The sequence below is a fragment of the Sturnira hondurensis genome, unplaced genomic scaffold (assembly GCF_014824575.4).
Source record: "Sturnira hondurensis isolate 20B ecotype Veracruz unplaced genomic scaffold, ASM1482457v3 Scaffold0014384, whole genome shotgun sequence".
In the NCBI taxonomy this organism is placed as follows: Eukaryota; Metazoa; Chordata; class Mammalia; order Chiroptera; family Phyllostomidae; genus Sturnira; species Sturnira hondurensis.
The window spans coordinates 7,124,408-7,138,727 of record NW_028087015.1 but is presented as its reverse complement, the minus strand read 5'-3'; the positions used below and the strand labels follow the sequence as shown (position 1 = coordinate 7,138,727).

The following is a 14,320-nucleotide window of genomic DNA, read 5'->3' as shown; positions in this document are numbered from 1 at the left end:
TATGCATGTGCCTCAGTGTTATCTCATTAAGGTCACATTAGTAGCCCAATTACTGAAGAAAGTTTTTTATAAATAGAATTTGTCTACATAGAATTCAATGTCATTCTAGATTTTACAGCTATAATTGGCAGCATGATAAACTGGACTAACATTTGAATCGCCAAAATAGTATTTAAGAATATTTAAGGAAGTAGTATTATTTAAGACAATGATTATTTATAACAAAAAATGTTTTTAAAACATATATGCCAATTTAAAATACCTAAGTAGTTATTATAATTGGCAAAATAATTAGAGTTAAATGTGAAAAATATTTAAAATAAAATTGTGCTGACTGGAAAAATGATGTACATTATAAAACATCAGACCCTTCTCTGTGTTCCACATGTAATAAATAAGACATGGCTGACATACTGGAAAGATGCAAAATTCCTCAAATACCAGAAGCTGCTGCTGTTTCCAACAGATGATGGAAGTACTAGGAACCAGTGAATACCATTATGGACCTACTTGTTTGGACAAGGGCAACCCTCATGGCCTTTCTGAAAGACCCACTAACCAGGTTCCACTTCTCTCTCCCTGAATCTCTGCATAAGAGAACAACTAGATCAATTCTTCAAAATGTTTTGGAATTCAGCTATAATAATTATATCTCAGACAACCTCCTGAGATAGATCATCCCTCTCCTCTGTGTTCTTCCTGTCCCTTACCTCCATATTGCTCTATGCTTTCTCTCTCCTGTCCAAACCCCCGCTGTCATTCTTCCCACATTTTTTAAGTTAGGTCTTCTGGAACCCTGTTTCATGGGTCAAAAGACATGGATTCATCCCCAGTCTGCATGCTGAACAGTCACTGCACATCCCGCCTCCTTTCAAACATGGCTTTTTGCTGAGAATGTCATTTCCATTTCCCTGCAATGCACTAGAAGGAGGCCACTCTTGTTCTCAGTGCCCTGTGCCTCTTCCAGTGGTGCTGTTGGTGCTCTCCTGGTTCTCACATTAACTTGCTGGTCATTGTTCCTCCACCTCTTGTAAAACCTCTCCTTTGACAACCATGCCAAATCACCTCTACTCTATTACTGCTTTCTGCCAGTCTTTCCGGTCACTATGTCCCAACTGTTAGCATCTTGACATTTGGAGTCCTGCTTCCATACTGAATGACTTCGATGTTGACGGAGAAGAGTCACCTCATCCTCAAATCTCCCCATTTCTCAAATACTTCTTTTCCACTGCATTCATCTTCTTCCGTGGCAAGCCCTTACATCTTGAACACACCTTAAATGACCTCTAACACTTAAATCTTAAGGTTCAACCATCCTCTCCTCCAAATATAACATTCTATTTTTTCAGCTTTTTCAGGTATTCTACTTTACCTGTTTGACACCATAGAGACTTCTAGAGACCCTGAGCCCTTTATATGTCTGTACATTCTTATTCACTCATTTCCATACCTAGCTAAGTTCACACAATTCATCACTTTGTTTACTCTATTGCAAATACGATCAAATCCCTTTCCCTATTTTTCTTACATTGTACCCCCACTTTCCAATTTGGGATTAATTAAAACTGTTTGCCTTCTTAGTGCCTGAACCTTGGTTGAGCACACTCCTGAAAAATATTCTAAAACCTCACATATTGGTTAAACAAAAAAAAAAATCTTCATTATGACCTATTGATCTAGTTACTGGTTATTTTGAGTGCAGATGTCCTTCTTTCTTTCATCTCTAGATTTTGTCTCTGCTGTTCTCTCTGCCAGGTACCATCTTCTTTCAGGTCTCAGCTCAGGTGTGAGTTCCTCACAAGCCTAGTTAATTTGCTCTCCTATGATATCCCACTTTATGTCATATGTTCCCGGTTGTACTTGTACATTATATCTAATAGACAAAACCAGGATTGTAGTATCCTGGTTTTTGTTTGTCTGCCTTACTGGGTTCTACATTCTGTAAAGGAAGAGTCTATCTTCATCTTCTTGAGACCTGCACCTTCAGCTCATAGCTCAGGATACAGTAAATATGAGACACTATTTGTTGGATTAATTTATAAGTTTTCTTTATATTTACACAATTTAACTTGATTCTATATTACAGGAAGAAATACATAGTTTCAAGAAATAAAGTTAATCTGAATTAAATAATACTGAGGAAATAAGAAATCCAAAGGCACATGTTAACCGTCATACAATAAGTTAATAAAGGAGAGAAAAGGAAAACACTTTTAAAGTATATGACAAAAAAATGGGAAAGCTTCAGAAAGTGAATTGCAAAGTACAATAGTTATGTATTCTAAAGTTTATATTTTAAATATAAAATATTTATATTTTTATATACAATGAATTATGTATTTTCAATTATTTATTTATGTATATTAAAGTTTTGTATTCCCATGTATAGCTACCATATAACAAGAGGGGTGTGTGTGTGTGTGTGTTTATTATGACATCACAATTTTTTAGGAATCACAGAATAAAAGTCAGAATACCTATTTGGAAATGTGGACAAAGGTCAGTTTTATTTTTCCCAGGCTCAGAGCCACCAAGTTTAGTGTAAATGATGCTAATCTATCAAATAAAGTCAATCTGAATATGTTAAATAAATGTCATAAAACAACTTAACTAAATGGCATACTATTTTTATTGAATTCCACAGATTTAGAATAGGTCTAAAAAATGCATGGCTCCACCTAATTTCTTTCAAATGGATGAAGATTCTAAACAAATGAGATAAATAGGTATGATAAATGATACCTAAATTCTAAACTTTTAGAAAGAATTCTAAACAACTAGTCAGGATTTTCGGCAAAAGCGAAAGAAAATGTGTTTGACACAGGTGCTTCTATGTTTTTCCTATATTTCCTTTTATGTATATAGTTTAGTTTTAAAGAAATCCTGTTACCATTCTGTAATTCTCATATGTAGGAGGAAAAGTTTGATAATTTCATTTTTTCCTGAATTTCAGCTGAACACATATTTTGTGTTTCAGATTTCTCAAAGTAATACACATTAGTCAATATTGAGTTTATATATATATATACATACATACATATATATACATGTATATATATATGTATGTACACAGTACATAATAATTAAATAAAAATCATTCAGTCAGAGTGCTTTCACCTCCTCTTTTTCATAAACACACTATTATTACAAGACAGAGGAACCCAACTTTTAAATAACTCTCCCTAAACACTTCAGTGATGAATAATTCTAGCCTACATAAGGTCAGCTAAACAAGGTACTGTTTGTGAGAGGGGACCATCTGAGGAACTGAAAAATTATGATTTCCCAAGTGGAAATAAGTAAAGTGCTTTTTTTCAGCTCTGCAACTCTGTCATGGTATCTCATTCTTTGATACCTTTTCATAGCCAAATAAACACTTTACAGGGCTCATTTTTAGAAAACATAAACTCCCCAACTAATCAACTCTTAATCAAGTTGGAGTAATAAGGATTTGGACACAGGTACCTGGTGCTTGGGCATAGTAAATACACAAATTGTCACTGTCTTTGGTGTTTTTAAGAACATAGGTGCCTGGTGATATTGAAACCTTTGATTACAAAAGTAAACCCTCCCTTCGTACATGTTACTTTACTGACATACAGATAAAGAGTAAAATATTGTGGTATTGTATTAGTCCATTCAGGGTATCCCCAATTCATGGTAGCCAGAAACTACTACAAGAATGTAAACTATAGCAGTCTGGAAAAGAAATTGGAGTTTAATAATTATTGTTTCATAAATTTAGGACATGACAGATATTCTAAAACATTCAGAGATTTTGTGATATATGAAGAAAAGCAGTCAGCATTGTTAAGCTTTGTTTTAGATTAGCTCCATGAATTACTACTCATTCTGGCAATAAGATGTCATTTGTTAAGAGAATACATACTAAAGTGTTCCATCACTCCTGGATTCTAATTTCAACCCCCCAAATCATAAATTCCAAACTAAAAATAAAACTATGTTAATAAAATCAGAGCAAAACCTTTAGAAACAAAAGTTGTGTAATTTTTGTGGAGAACTCTCAACAATTAGTATGTCAATAAATTGCATTTAAATAAATCAATGTCAAAGGAATCCAGTTTCTTTTATGTAGCATCTATCTTCAAGATTATTGGAAGTATTGCTTCTCTATTCCTTCATGGTGAGTCTTTTAAAAGCCAAATCCCTCTCAAGAATATTGTATTTCTAATGCATCTTTCACAACCACAATTATGTGTGCTGTTTGTAATTTTGGAAAGCTTTGCCTAGTGGGTTATAGGCCTTTCACATACCTTTCAATAAAAGCTTATCAGACAAATTTCTTCAAACTTGAGCATATATCCAGTATGGAGGTACAAGTCTTATGGTCACACAGTGAAATATAATCCTTTAGCTTCACAAATCCTTATATCCAAAATATTTCAATTATGAAATATTTGAATGCTGTTACTATTTTATTAAGTTAAAAAATCAAATATGAAAAACCAGATATGTCTGCTTTAATGAAGGTTCTGTTTTCCTTTCTTTTAGTTTCTGTTTGGACTTTTATTTAGTTTGAACAATTTCAACCAAAATGTTGAAAATCACCGTTTTTATGTTCACTCTAATGTACTGTGTGCATTCAAGGACACTAGCCAATGGCTGGTTGACCAGAGACTCAAATGTCTCACTGGCTTCTGGGGCCAGCTCTGTGAATGGTGTGTAACTCAAGGAAAGTTTTCTAGAAGATTCTTGTAAAATGAAGTCTTACTTGACTAACATAATCCTTTCCCATATGTTTAGGGGTTATTTTCTTCCTCCAAGTGACCATTTCTTCCTTTAAATTCTTTTTATTTACTTTTTTAATAGGACATAGTAACACAAATATATACAGTATATGTCTCCCAACAGGTAATAGAACACTAGTGATGAAAAAGTGTTTGTAATATTCCTCACTCACCAATCCCTGAATATATATATCCATCCAGAGATGTGTCATCATGTCACGAGGGGACAACCTGCTCCTTGGCTGTCATTTTATTATAGCTGATTCAGTACAAGAGTGAGCTAGAGAGATTTCATACTACTCCCCTCTTTCCTTCCTTCTGCTCCCACAACTTCCTACCTGTGTGCAGGGAGGTTTACACATGTGTAGCAAGCTAACCTCTTCTCACAGTATCTGGGGGAACATCCAGGGACCATCCTGGGAAAGTAAGCTAGCACCAGAGTCAGTACAAAAAGAGCTCCTAATTCCTCCTGAGAATTCTGACCAGGGAAACAGGTAGAATTCAAGGACTGTTAACAGAAGTAAAGCAAGGAGGATATAAGGAGTAAATATGACCTTCATTCTCATCCTAAATGTAATTGGACAACACTTGAAAGCAGGGGATGTCTGTGGACACGAGTCAAAGTGAGATGTAGACTTAACATAAATGTGACAAGTTCATAATCTTAGATTTATGAACCAGGAGTAAGTTTCTGGTTAACTCCTATATTTACTAGAATATCCTTCTCCAGCCCAAGAGGTATGAATAGAGAATCTTTGAAGATGATTCCAATCAGGAAACTAATAAATTCAACAAAACAAACACAATTTGTTGCAATATTTTCCTTATAAGCATAGTGGTAGCAGTAGTTGTGGTTGTTATATATGAAGTACCTACAATATGCCAAAAATAGAGCTAGGTATTTTATCTTCCCAACCAATTCATGAGGTAGAATTGCACACTCCCATTATTCCTGTTTTTGCCCTTGAGGAATTGGAAGTGTGGAGTGGGTAAGTGCTTTCCCAAGGTCATACAGCTAGCAAGTGAGGCAGCACTCAAATTCAGACCATAAAAGTCCAGAGTCTCCACTCTTGACCACTCACTACTCTGCTATTGACCTAAGAACTTATTGTCATCTCACGTCAGCCCCCTTAGTGGCTGGTAGTCCTATTTGCCACCATTCAATGTTCAAGGAATCAATTGTCTTCCTCTCTAAATAAAATTGTCCTATAGGTTGGCATTCTTGTCACCTGCTTTCCCTTTATCAAGCTGTGTCCATTTATCCCTTTCCATTTTCTTGTTTACGCCACTCTGTACTTCTCTTTTCCCTGTTTCTCCCCTCTCTGCCTATCCTTCTCTTTTCTCTCACCTGATTTTATTGCCATCTCCTATTCCCTCTCTCATCTCTTTCCCCGACCTTTCACTTTGACACTTTTCCTTACACACACACACACACACACACACACACAAGCACACACTTAAGAGTGTCTGGGGTTACCATCATATTAAAAGTAAACAAAGTAAAAATGCAAGGCATGGTCTGAGGGAAATATTCATCTTACAATGCATATACTAACAAATGAATCATGTCCAGAATACATAAATACCCACAGAAATCAATAAGCAAATGAAAAACTTGTAAATATACAATATTGAAATAGGCATAGCACAAAAAAGATATCCAAATGTTTAATAATCATATTAGAAGCTAAATAATATCACTACTCATCAAGATAATATAAATTAGAACCATAGTAAAATATCACTACACGTTCGCCAGAATAGCTAAAATGAAAAAGACTGAGAATGTCCAGGGTGGTGAGGATACAGAACAACTGAAATTCTCATACAAAATCACTGGGCAGTAACACAAATAAATATTTTCTTACCTACGCATCAGAAATTCCACTTCTAGGAATATAATTAAGAGAACTGAGTGCATATGTCCACAAAAAGATATGTATAGCTACATGGACAGTGACTTTATTCATAATAGTTCTAAACTAGAAATAACCTAAATATACATCAATAATAGAGCATAGACAAATAAATTATGATATATTCACACAATAAAATACTACTCCAATGGAAAATAACAATTGATACATAAACCAACATGAATAAGTATCAAAAACCATATTGAGTAGTAGAAGCCTGGTACATATATGATCCCATTTATATAATGTCCAAAAAGAGGCAAAACTAATCTTTAGTAAAAGAAGTTAGCCTGGGTAGTGATTCATTACATGGGTATCTAAATATGTAAAAAATATCTAGATGTATACTTAAGATTTGCCCATTTTACTGCATGCAAATTATACCTTCATAGAAAGTTTTTATCTATCTATTTATTTATTTTTTATTATTCAATTACAGTTGTCCCCACTTCCCTCCATTACTCTCCCCTGCCCTACCCACTCCCTCACACTTACAATCCCCACCCCACCATTGTCCTTGTCCATGGGTCCTTTATACACATTGCTTGACTTGACCCTCCCCCTTCTTTCCCTGGTTATCCTTCTCCTCTCTTCCCCTCTGGTCACTGGCAATTTGTTCTTTATTTCCATGTCTCTGGTTCTATTTGCTCACTTGTTTGTTTTGTTGATTAGGTTCCACTTACAGTCTTTTAAGTAAATGTACAGAAATCTATTTAGGAGAAAAATATAGAAAGCTTTGGCATTCCAAATTACTTCATTGCCAAGTTCCTAAGTTTTATTTTTTAATATATTTTATTGATTATACCATTACAGTTGTTCTATTCCCCCCTTCATTACCCTCCACCCTGCACACCCCCTCCCCCTGCACACCCCCTCCCCCTGCACACCCCCTCCTCCACCATTCCCCCCTTTAGTTTATGATCACGTGTCTCAAGTTCTTTAGATTTTATATTTCCCCTACTATTCTTGCCCTTCCCCCATCTAGTTTCTACCTACCATCTATGCTACTTATTTTCTGTACCTTCTCCTCCCTTCTTCTCCTCCCATTCCCCTGTTGCTAACCCTTCATGTGTTCTTCATTTCTATGGTTCCACTCCTGATCTAGCTGTCCTCTTGGTTTGCTTTTGTTTTAGGTGTGGTTGTTAATAACTGTGAGTTTGCTGTCCTTTCACTGTTCATATTTTTCATCTTCTTTTTCTTAGATAAGTCCCTTTAACATTTCATATAATAAGGGCTTGGTGATGATGAACTCCTTGAATTTGACCTTATCTGAGAAGCACTTTATCTGCCCTTCCATTCTAAATGAAAGCTTTGCTGGATAGAGCAATCTTGGATGTAGGTCTTTGGATTTCATGACTTGGAATACTTCTTTCCAGCCCCTTCTTGCCTGTAAGGTCTCTTTTGAGAAATCAGCTGACAGTCTGATGGGTACTCCTTTGTAGGTGACTGTCCCCTTATCTCTTGCTGCTTCTAGGATTCTCTCCTTCATTTTAATCTTGGCTAATGTAACTATGGTGTGCCTTGGTGTGTTCCTTCTTGGGTCCAACTTCTTTGGGACTCTCTGAGCTTCCTGGGTTTCATGGAAGTCTATTTCCTTTGCCAGACTGGGGAAGTTCTCCTTTATTATTTGTTCAAATAAGTTTTCCACTCGTGGTTGTTTCTCTTCCCCTTCTGGTACCCCTATAATTCAGATGTTGGAATGTTTAAAGATGTCCTGGAGGTTCCTAAGCCTCTCCTTATTTTTTTGAATTCTTGTAACTTCACTTTTTCCTGTTTGGCCATTTCTTCCTTCCTTCTGGTCCATTCCCTTGATTTGAGTCCCAGCTTCCTTTCCATCACTATTGGTTTCCTGTGCATTTCCCTTCATTTCTATTAGTTTACCCTTCATATGTTCCTCTAATTTGTGGCTAGAATCAACCAGTTCTGTGAGCATCCTGATCACCAGTGTCTTGAATTGTGCATCTGAGAGGTTCGCTATTTCCTGGTTGCTTAGAGTTATAGGCTCTGGGGCTTTGAGTTCTTCTGGAGCCATAATGTTTTGGTCTGTTCTTGCCTGTTACGTATGAGGAGCAGAGCCCTAGGTGTTCACCAGGGAGGGGCAACTCAGTAGCTGGGTTGTGAGGCTGTATGTGGGGGCAGGGCCAAAGGAAAGCAATGGTGGGCCCCCTCTGCTGCCTCCCGCTGCCACTGCGGGCTGCGCGGTCCATCCCACTGCATGAGTGAATGTGCTACTGTGGTCAGCCCACCACTGGGTTAGCTGTTGGGGGCTGCTCGGTCCAAGTTCCTAACTTTTAAAGTTGTTAATAGATGTTTCTCTCACTTCAGTGAAAGTCAACAAATGGCCATGAAATCTGAATGATCTTACTCTTTATGGAAGACTAAGTGGTGCATGAATTGAAGGTTCTCAGCATCCCAGGCCTTACAATTCTGTTTTGTGATCATTTAAAGTTTCTAAAGGTAGCTAAATGACAACACAGACAACCTAATGCCTTAGGTATATTTGAAGAAAACTGTTAAATAATGTACATTTGGACACACTTATATTGCCTGCTAAAAACCTAAAGTACAATTATTAAAGTAGCAATTTAAGAAAAGCCCTTTGGAATTCAGTCTCTTCACCCAAGCATTTCATAAGGAAGCTAATAGTTGCCTTTCACAACACTCATTTTTGTAAACCCAAGTTCCCTGCAGAAACTGATTACAACTGGGGCCACACCAAGGCTTCCTAAAGGGACGGCACAAGACTCTAAATCACTGCATGAGCAAGTACATGATGTACTGATGCCCCAGAAGAAAGAGCAAAAAGTTACAATGTTAATAAAGTCAGAAAAATAAATTCAAAAACCATGAGAACACATCAAAGATTTACAATTGCCAATGTCTCTGTGTAGGTTGACAATGGGACCTGGGGGCATACTAACCCTAAATAATGGGGATCTGGGCTATAGACAACCTTAGCTAAAACACTCTAAATTTCCCTCTTGTTCTTTCTTGATAGCTGTGAAGGAATTTGAGTTTCTTGGTTAACTGAAATGGCTACAGAATATAACTACTAATTTTACCTTTGATTTCCATTTTAAAGCTTAGGCATTCCATAAAAATATATTCCTAAATTTTCTGTTTCTCAGATACTCAATTTACAAATCACTTTTGCTTCCTAAACAATAGCAATTCTTTTAATACCTTCTGAGTCTTAGTTTTTTGTTAATTGTCCACTCTCATCTATGGTTTCTCCTGGCAGCCTCCTAGTACAGAAAAGTCACTCTTGTTTCTTTTTCTAACACACAAATTCTTTCCTCTAAAATATTGAATAAATTGGTAAATGGTAAATATGATTTTGCTTATACTTGATTCTTTGATTCTTGATTAAGAAGGAAAGAAACTTTGAACAACAGAAGTACTATCAAACAGACAACTCTGAACCTCCAATTTTCTTGGCACATGGAGACTATTTGTTTTTAGCAACACATTTAAATTTAATTAATTAAGTTAAGTTTTTACTTGAGATTTTTAATTATACACATTGCCCAACTACATACACATGTATTAAATATATTACATCATTTTCTTTTAAGGGCATGTTATATAACAATAATTTCATATGAAAAATTATGTTTAGATGCCTATGTTTTAACATACCAAAGTTCATTGAATCTATTAAGCTTAAATTGGCTTATTTTTTTAATTATAAGTTCTTATTCAAATTTGTAGAAAGCAAGATAACGATTCTAACGATTCCCAGCAAAATAACTCTGCTGGGAAGAAGAGTTACCATCATGTCTCAGGTTGTTCAATTTTTAAAAGTCTGTTTGAAAGATTGACCCTTAGCTGGCATCTGGGAATTTGGATTTCAAGAGGATTCTCATCATTTTTTTTTTTAGTTCTCTAAAATGTGAGTGGCTCACTGTGCCTACACTGTTTGTGCAAGAAATGTTGATCCTGAGCAACTGCTTTCCTACTGGGAATCTGGGACTCAAGCACATGCTGGGCAGAGGGCACGTAAGTGAGCAGCACCCCCAAACGACTCTGGGCACTGAATATATTTTTCTGTTTTGTATTTTTATTGTTTTTCATTTTGTTAAAACATTTAATATGAGGTCTATCCTCTCGGAGAATTCTTAAGTGAACAATATAGTATTGTACAGCAGATCTGTAGGGATTATTCATTCTGTGTAATTGCAACTATATACCCATTGAATATCAGTTTCGCATCTCCCCTACCTCTAGCCCCTGACAAACACCATTCTACTTTCTTTCTATGAGTTTGACTATTTTAGATAAGTTGTGTAAACAATGACTCTTAAATAGGCTTCCCTGGTATTTTCCTGGGAAGGAAAACTTAACATGTGTTGTCACAATTGATTACTAGAGAAATCAAGTTCATTCTTTCTGACTCTGCTGATAGAGGGAACTCTTGGAAACTGGTGTCTTGTTTTCTCCAGATTTGGCCCCATGTACCTTTCTCTTTCCTGATTTTGCTTTGTATTCTTTTGCTGTAGTAAATCCCATCCCTAAATATGACTAGTTGCTGAATCCTAGGAACTCTCCTAGCAAACCATGGAAACTCGGGGTGGTCTTGATGACTTCTGACACAGCTGGTATCTGTGAATCCTGCCCTTTACACAGATGAACTGTAGTGGTGTTGATCCCAAAGAGAGGGGGAATCAGCTTTGTGAGACAATATTTTTCAAAGAATATTCAGGTCAAGCTACCATAGAAAATTCCCACCTGCTTTAATGTGTCTGATCAATAGGTACACATTCTTCTTTGTATACATGGTTTGGACAAAACAAAAACAAACACAAACACACACTTCCTTCTTCCATTGCTTCAAAGTAAGAATTTGTTGTCTTATTTACCTAGTAGTAATTCCCTCATACCTTTGAATAACATAGTTTCTTCTAATTGGTCTGTAACAATTCAAAGAGCTAAATTCAATATCTTTGAGAACAGTTACTGGCCAAATTTCTCTTGATCACAATTTTCTAACAACTTATAGGAAAATCCAAAAGGTACTTCCCCTAGGCATGCCTTGAACTTGGCAAACAATGAATTTAGAACATAATAAATTATTTTGTTCATACACTTTAGCAAATATTCAGAGTCTGGCCAAGTAAGGGTTATTGACTTCCTCCTTGTTCTTTTTAAACATGCAGCTGGCCAAAAGGACAAATAATGTACATGCCCCCTCTCCTGAGTTTCTTTCGCACTTGTTTACCTGATGACATTGCTATTAATAAGTAAAACTCTATTGGTAAACAGAAAAAAACAAGAATAAAAACACAAAACACTCTGCAGAGCAGAAAACACAATGGTTGCATTATGGAGACATAACTATGTGTGATTCTTCTATATGTACTAATCCCGAATAAAACCACTGGGGGCTGAAACGGTGCTGGGGGCTGAAACGGTGCTGTGGTTGGCAACACCTCTAAGTGTCAAAGGCCAAATTACTAGGTTCATGAAGATAATTGCATATTGCCTTTGATTCTAATTACAGTACAATCTATTCGTGATCCCTAATTTGCTTTGCATCAATGAACATTGCCTACTATTACAGATATGTAAGCACACATGATAATTCGTTCATTAGTTCTCATTTGTTAAGAATTGTTTATTAAATTACATATGACTAGTATTAATTTTGTAAACCTAAATCTCCTTTCTTAAATGTTTATTATCATTCACTAATACTTTTCAACTCTCATAAAACATTAACTAAAACATCTACTGTAGAGATAGTGATGGCACCTGAGAAAAATCACCCTTTTTCCTTTAGTTCTAGAAACTCCATTTTACTCCTACACAAGTCAAACAATGAGCCACAAAATCTCAAAAGACCACAAAAAGCAATCATCATCCAAAATATAAAATGGGCAAATGTCACCCAAGGGCACTCACCCACTGGAGTCTGCGGAAGTGATAGCAATCAGTGGCAGAATCTTCAGGGGGAGGCTGGTTGGTCTTTGAATGTTCTCTGATTCACTTTTCAAGTCAGCTTGTTCCAACTGTCTGAAGGCAAGAGGGGGCAGCTGAACATTGCGGCACGAAAGTCTCCGTACAAGATAGGGTTCCATGCCGCGGAAAGGGTCTTCCTCTTCCTTACTGGAATGCAGTGTTTCCTCAGAGGCCTAAGGCAAAAGTGCAAGAAAGTAATCAAAAAAGTCCTGTTATTTATCATCACCAGATATCTTTATACTTTTGGAGAAAGAAATTAAGGAAACTCACATGTGAAAAATGTTAACCAGAAAGTGATTATATTAACAGATATTCTAATATTTGGTGAAAACATTAGAACTAATAACTGACATCAACATTTATTTTAGAAATAGTAAATTTGTTCACCAGTATATTTAAAGTGGCTCAGTTGTTACAATTAACTGACCTCTTAGAATTTATAAGCTTTGTATATAAATTCTATAAAATCAAGAGTAAATAAAGATATTTATACTCTCTATGCAAAATATTCACTTTAATATATTTTTGACATATTACATATTCCCACATACATGCCCATGAAGAGAAAGGAAAAAACTGAGTCCTATTTTTCTTCATATTTAGGACCATATTTATAACATGTATTTTCATATGTCACATGTTACTTGAATATTCTTTGCAAAGATTTACAATAAGACATTGTGAGGAGAATTTATTTAAATGACACGAAAAGATTATCTGAGGACCCAGTAGAATAATACTTAAATCACAGCTAAATTGTGCACAGTTGATTCATATTATCCATATGCCAAGAAAAATCAAGTGTAGAATAAAGTAGAAATTTTTATTCTAGTTGAAAAAATATATACTGCTACATGAACAATAATTATTTCTAAGTGATTAGAAAGCCACTCTAGCAATGTTTATTATATCCATATATTCAGAGTGACAGAGTCACCAAATGTTATCAGACAATATGCTGGGTTGTAGAATCCTTGCATTACCACTTTGCTAGTTATATGCTTAGAGTGTTTCTTAATTTTCCTAATTTTTCTGCTTGGGGATAATGTTTACCCACAAGAATGAAATGAGATCTTGCATGTAATGTGCATAGCTCATTACCTACATGCAGTGGGATGAGCAATCACAAATGGCAATTTCCCCTTCTTTTGAGTTTTACAGGTAAAGAAAGTAGCTCATGAAGGCAAAGAAGTTTTCCCAGAGTGCAGACTTTGCAGAATTTAGACCTAGTTTAGAACCTTGTCGCACTCTTTTTTCATACTATTCTATTTGGGCAAGTAACTTAGGCTCACAGAGGTTGGTTCTACATCTGAACACTAAGGATAACATTTACTTCTCGGGTTCATTGGCTGGAGCAGAAAAATTAAGTGTTTGAAGCGCCAATATCTGGCAGAGTTTTCACTCAACGTAATACTGGGCATTATTACTGGAATCCAGGTTAATTCCCTTTACTTTTTTGTAGCACTGTGCTGTCTTTGATAGTTCATTCATCCACACTACTTCATAATTAAAAGATTTGTTTTTTTACTGATTTATATCTTTAAAAATGTGAGAGGACATGCAGCGATAGACTCTAGTTAACCTTGGATTTCATTGTCTAATTGTATGGAAAAATAGGATAAAGGAGGGCACCCAGAAGGTTAAAAAAAAAAGAGCTCAAAGCTTAAAACAAAGTTTATGTATTTATTTATTTATGTA

General features: G+C 35.8%; 1 protein-coding gene across 3 annotated transcripts in view; it reads right to left on the bottom strand.

The window, feature by feature from the left end:
• The window catches only part of PDE4D (phosphodiesterase 4D), a 1,308,441-nt gene that overhangs the window by 876,158 nt on the left and 417,963 nt on the right, over positions 1-14,320 (bottom strand). For all 3 annotated transcript variants that reach the window (XM_037062899.1, XM_037062904.1, XM_037062898.1), the window contains one exon: positions 12,566-12,795. In XM_037062899.1, the coding sequence (XP_036918794.1) occupies positions 12,566-12,795 (230 nt within the window). The remainder of the gene's footprint in view (positions 1-12,565; positions 12,796-14,320) is intronic.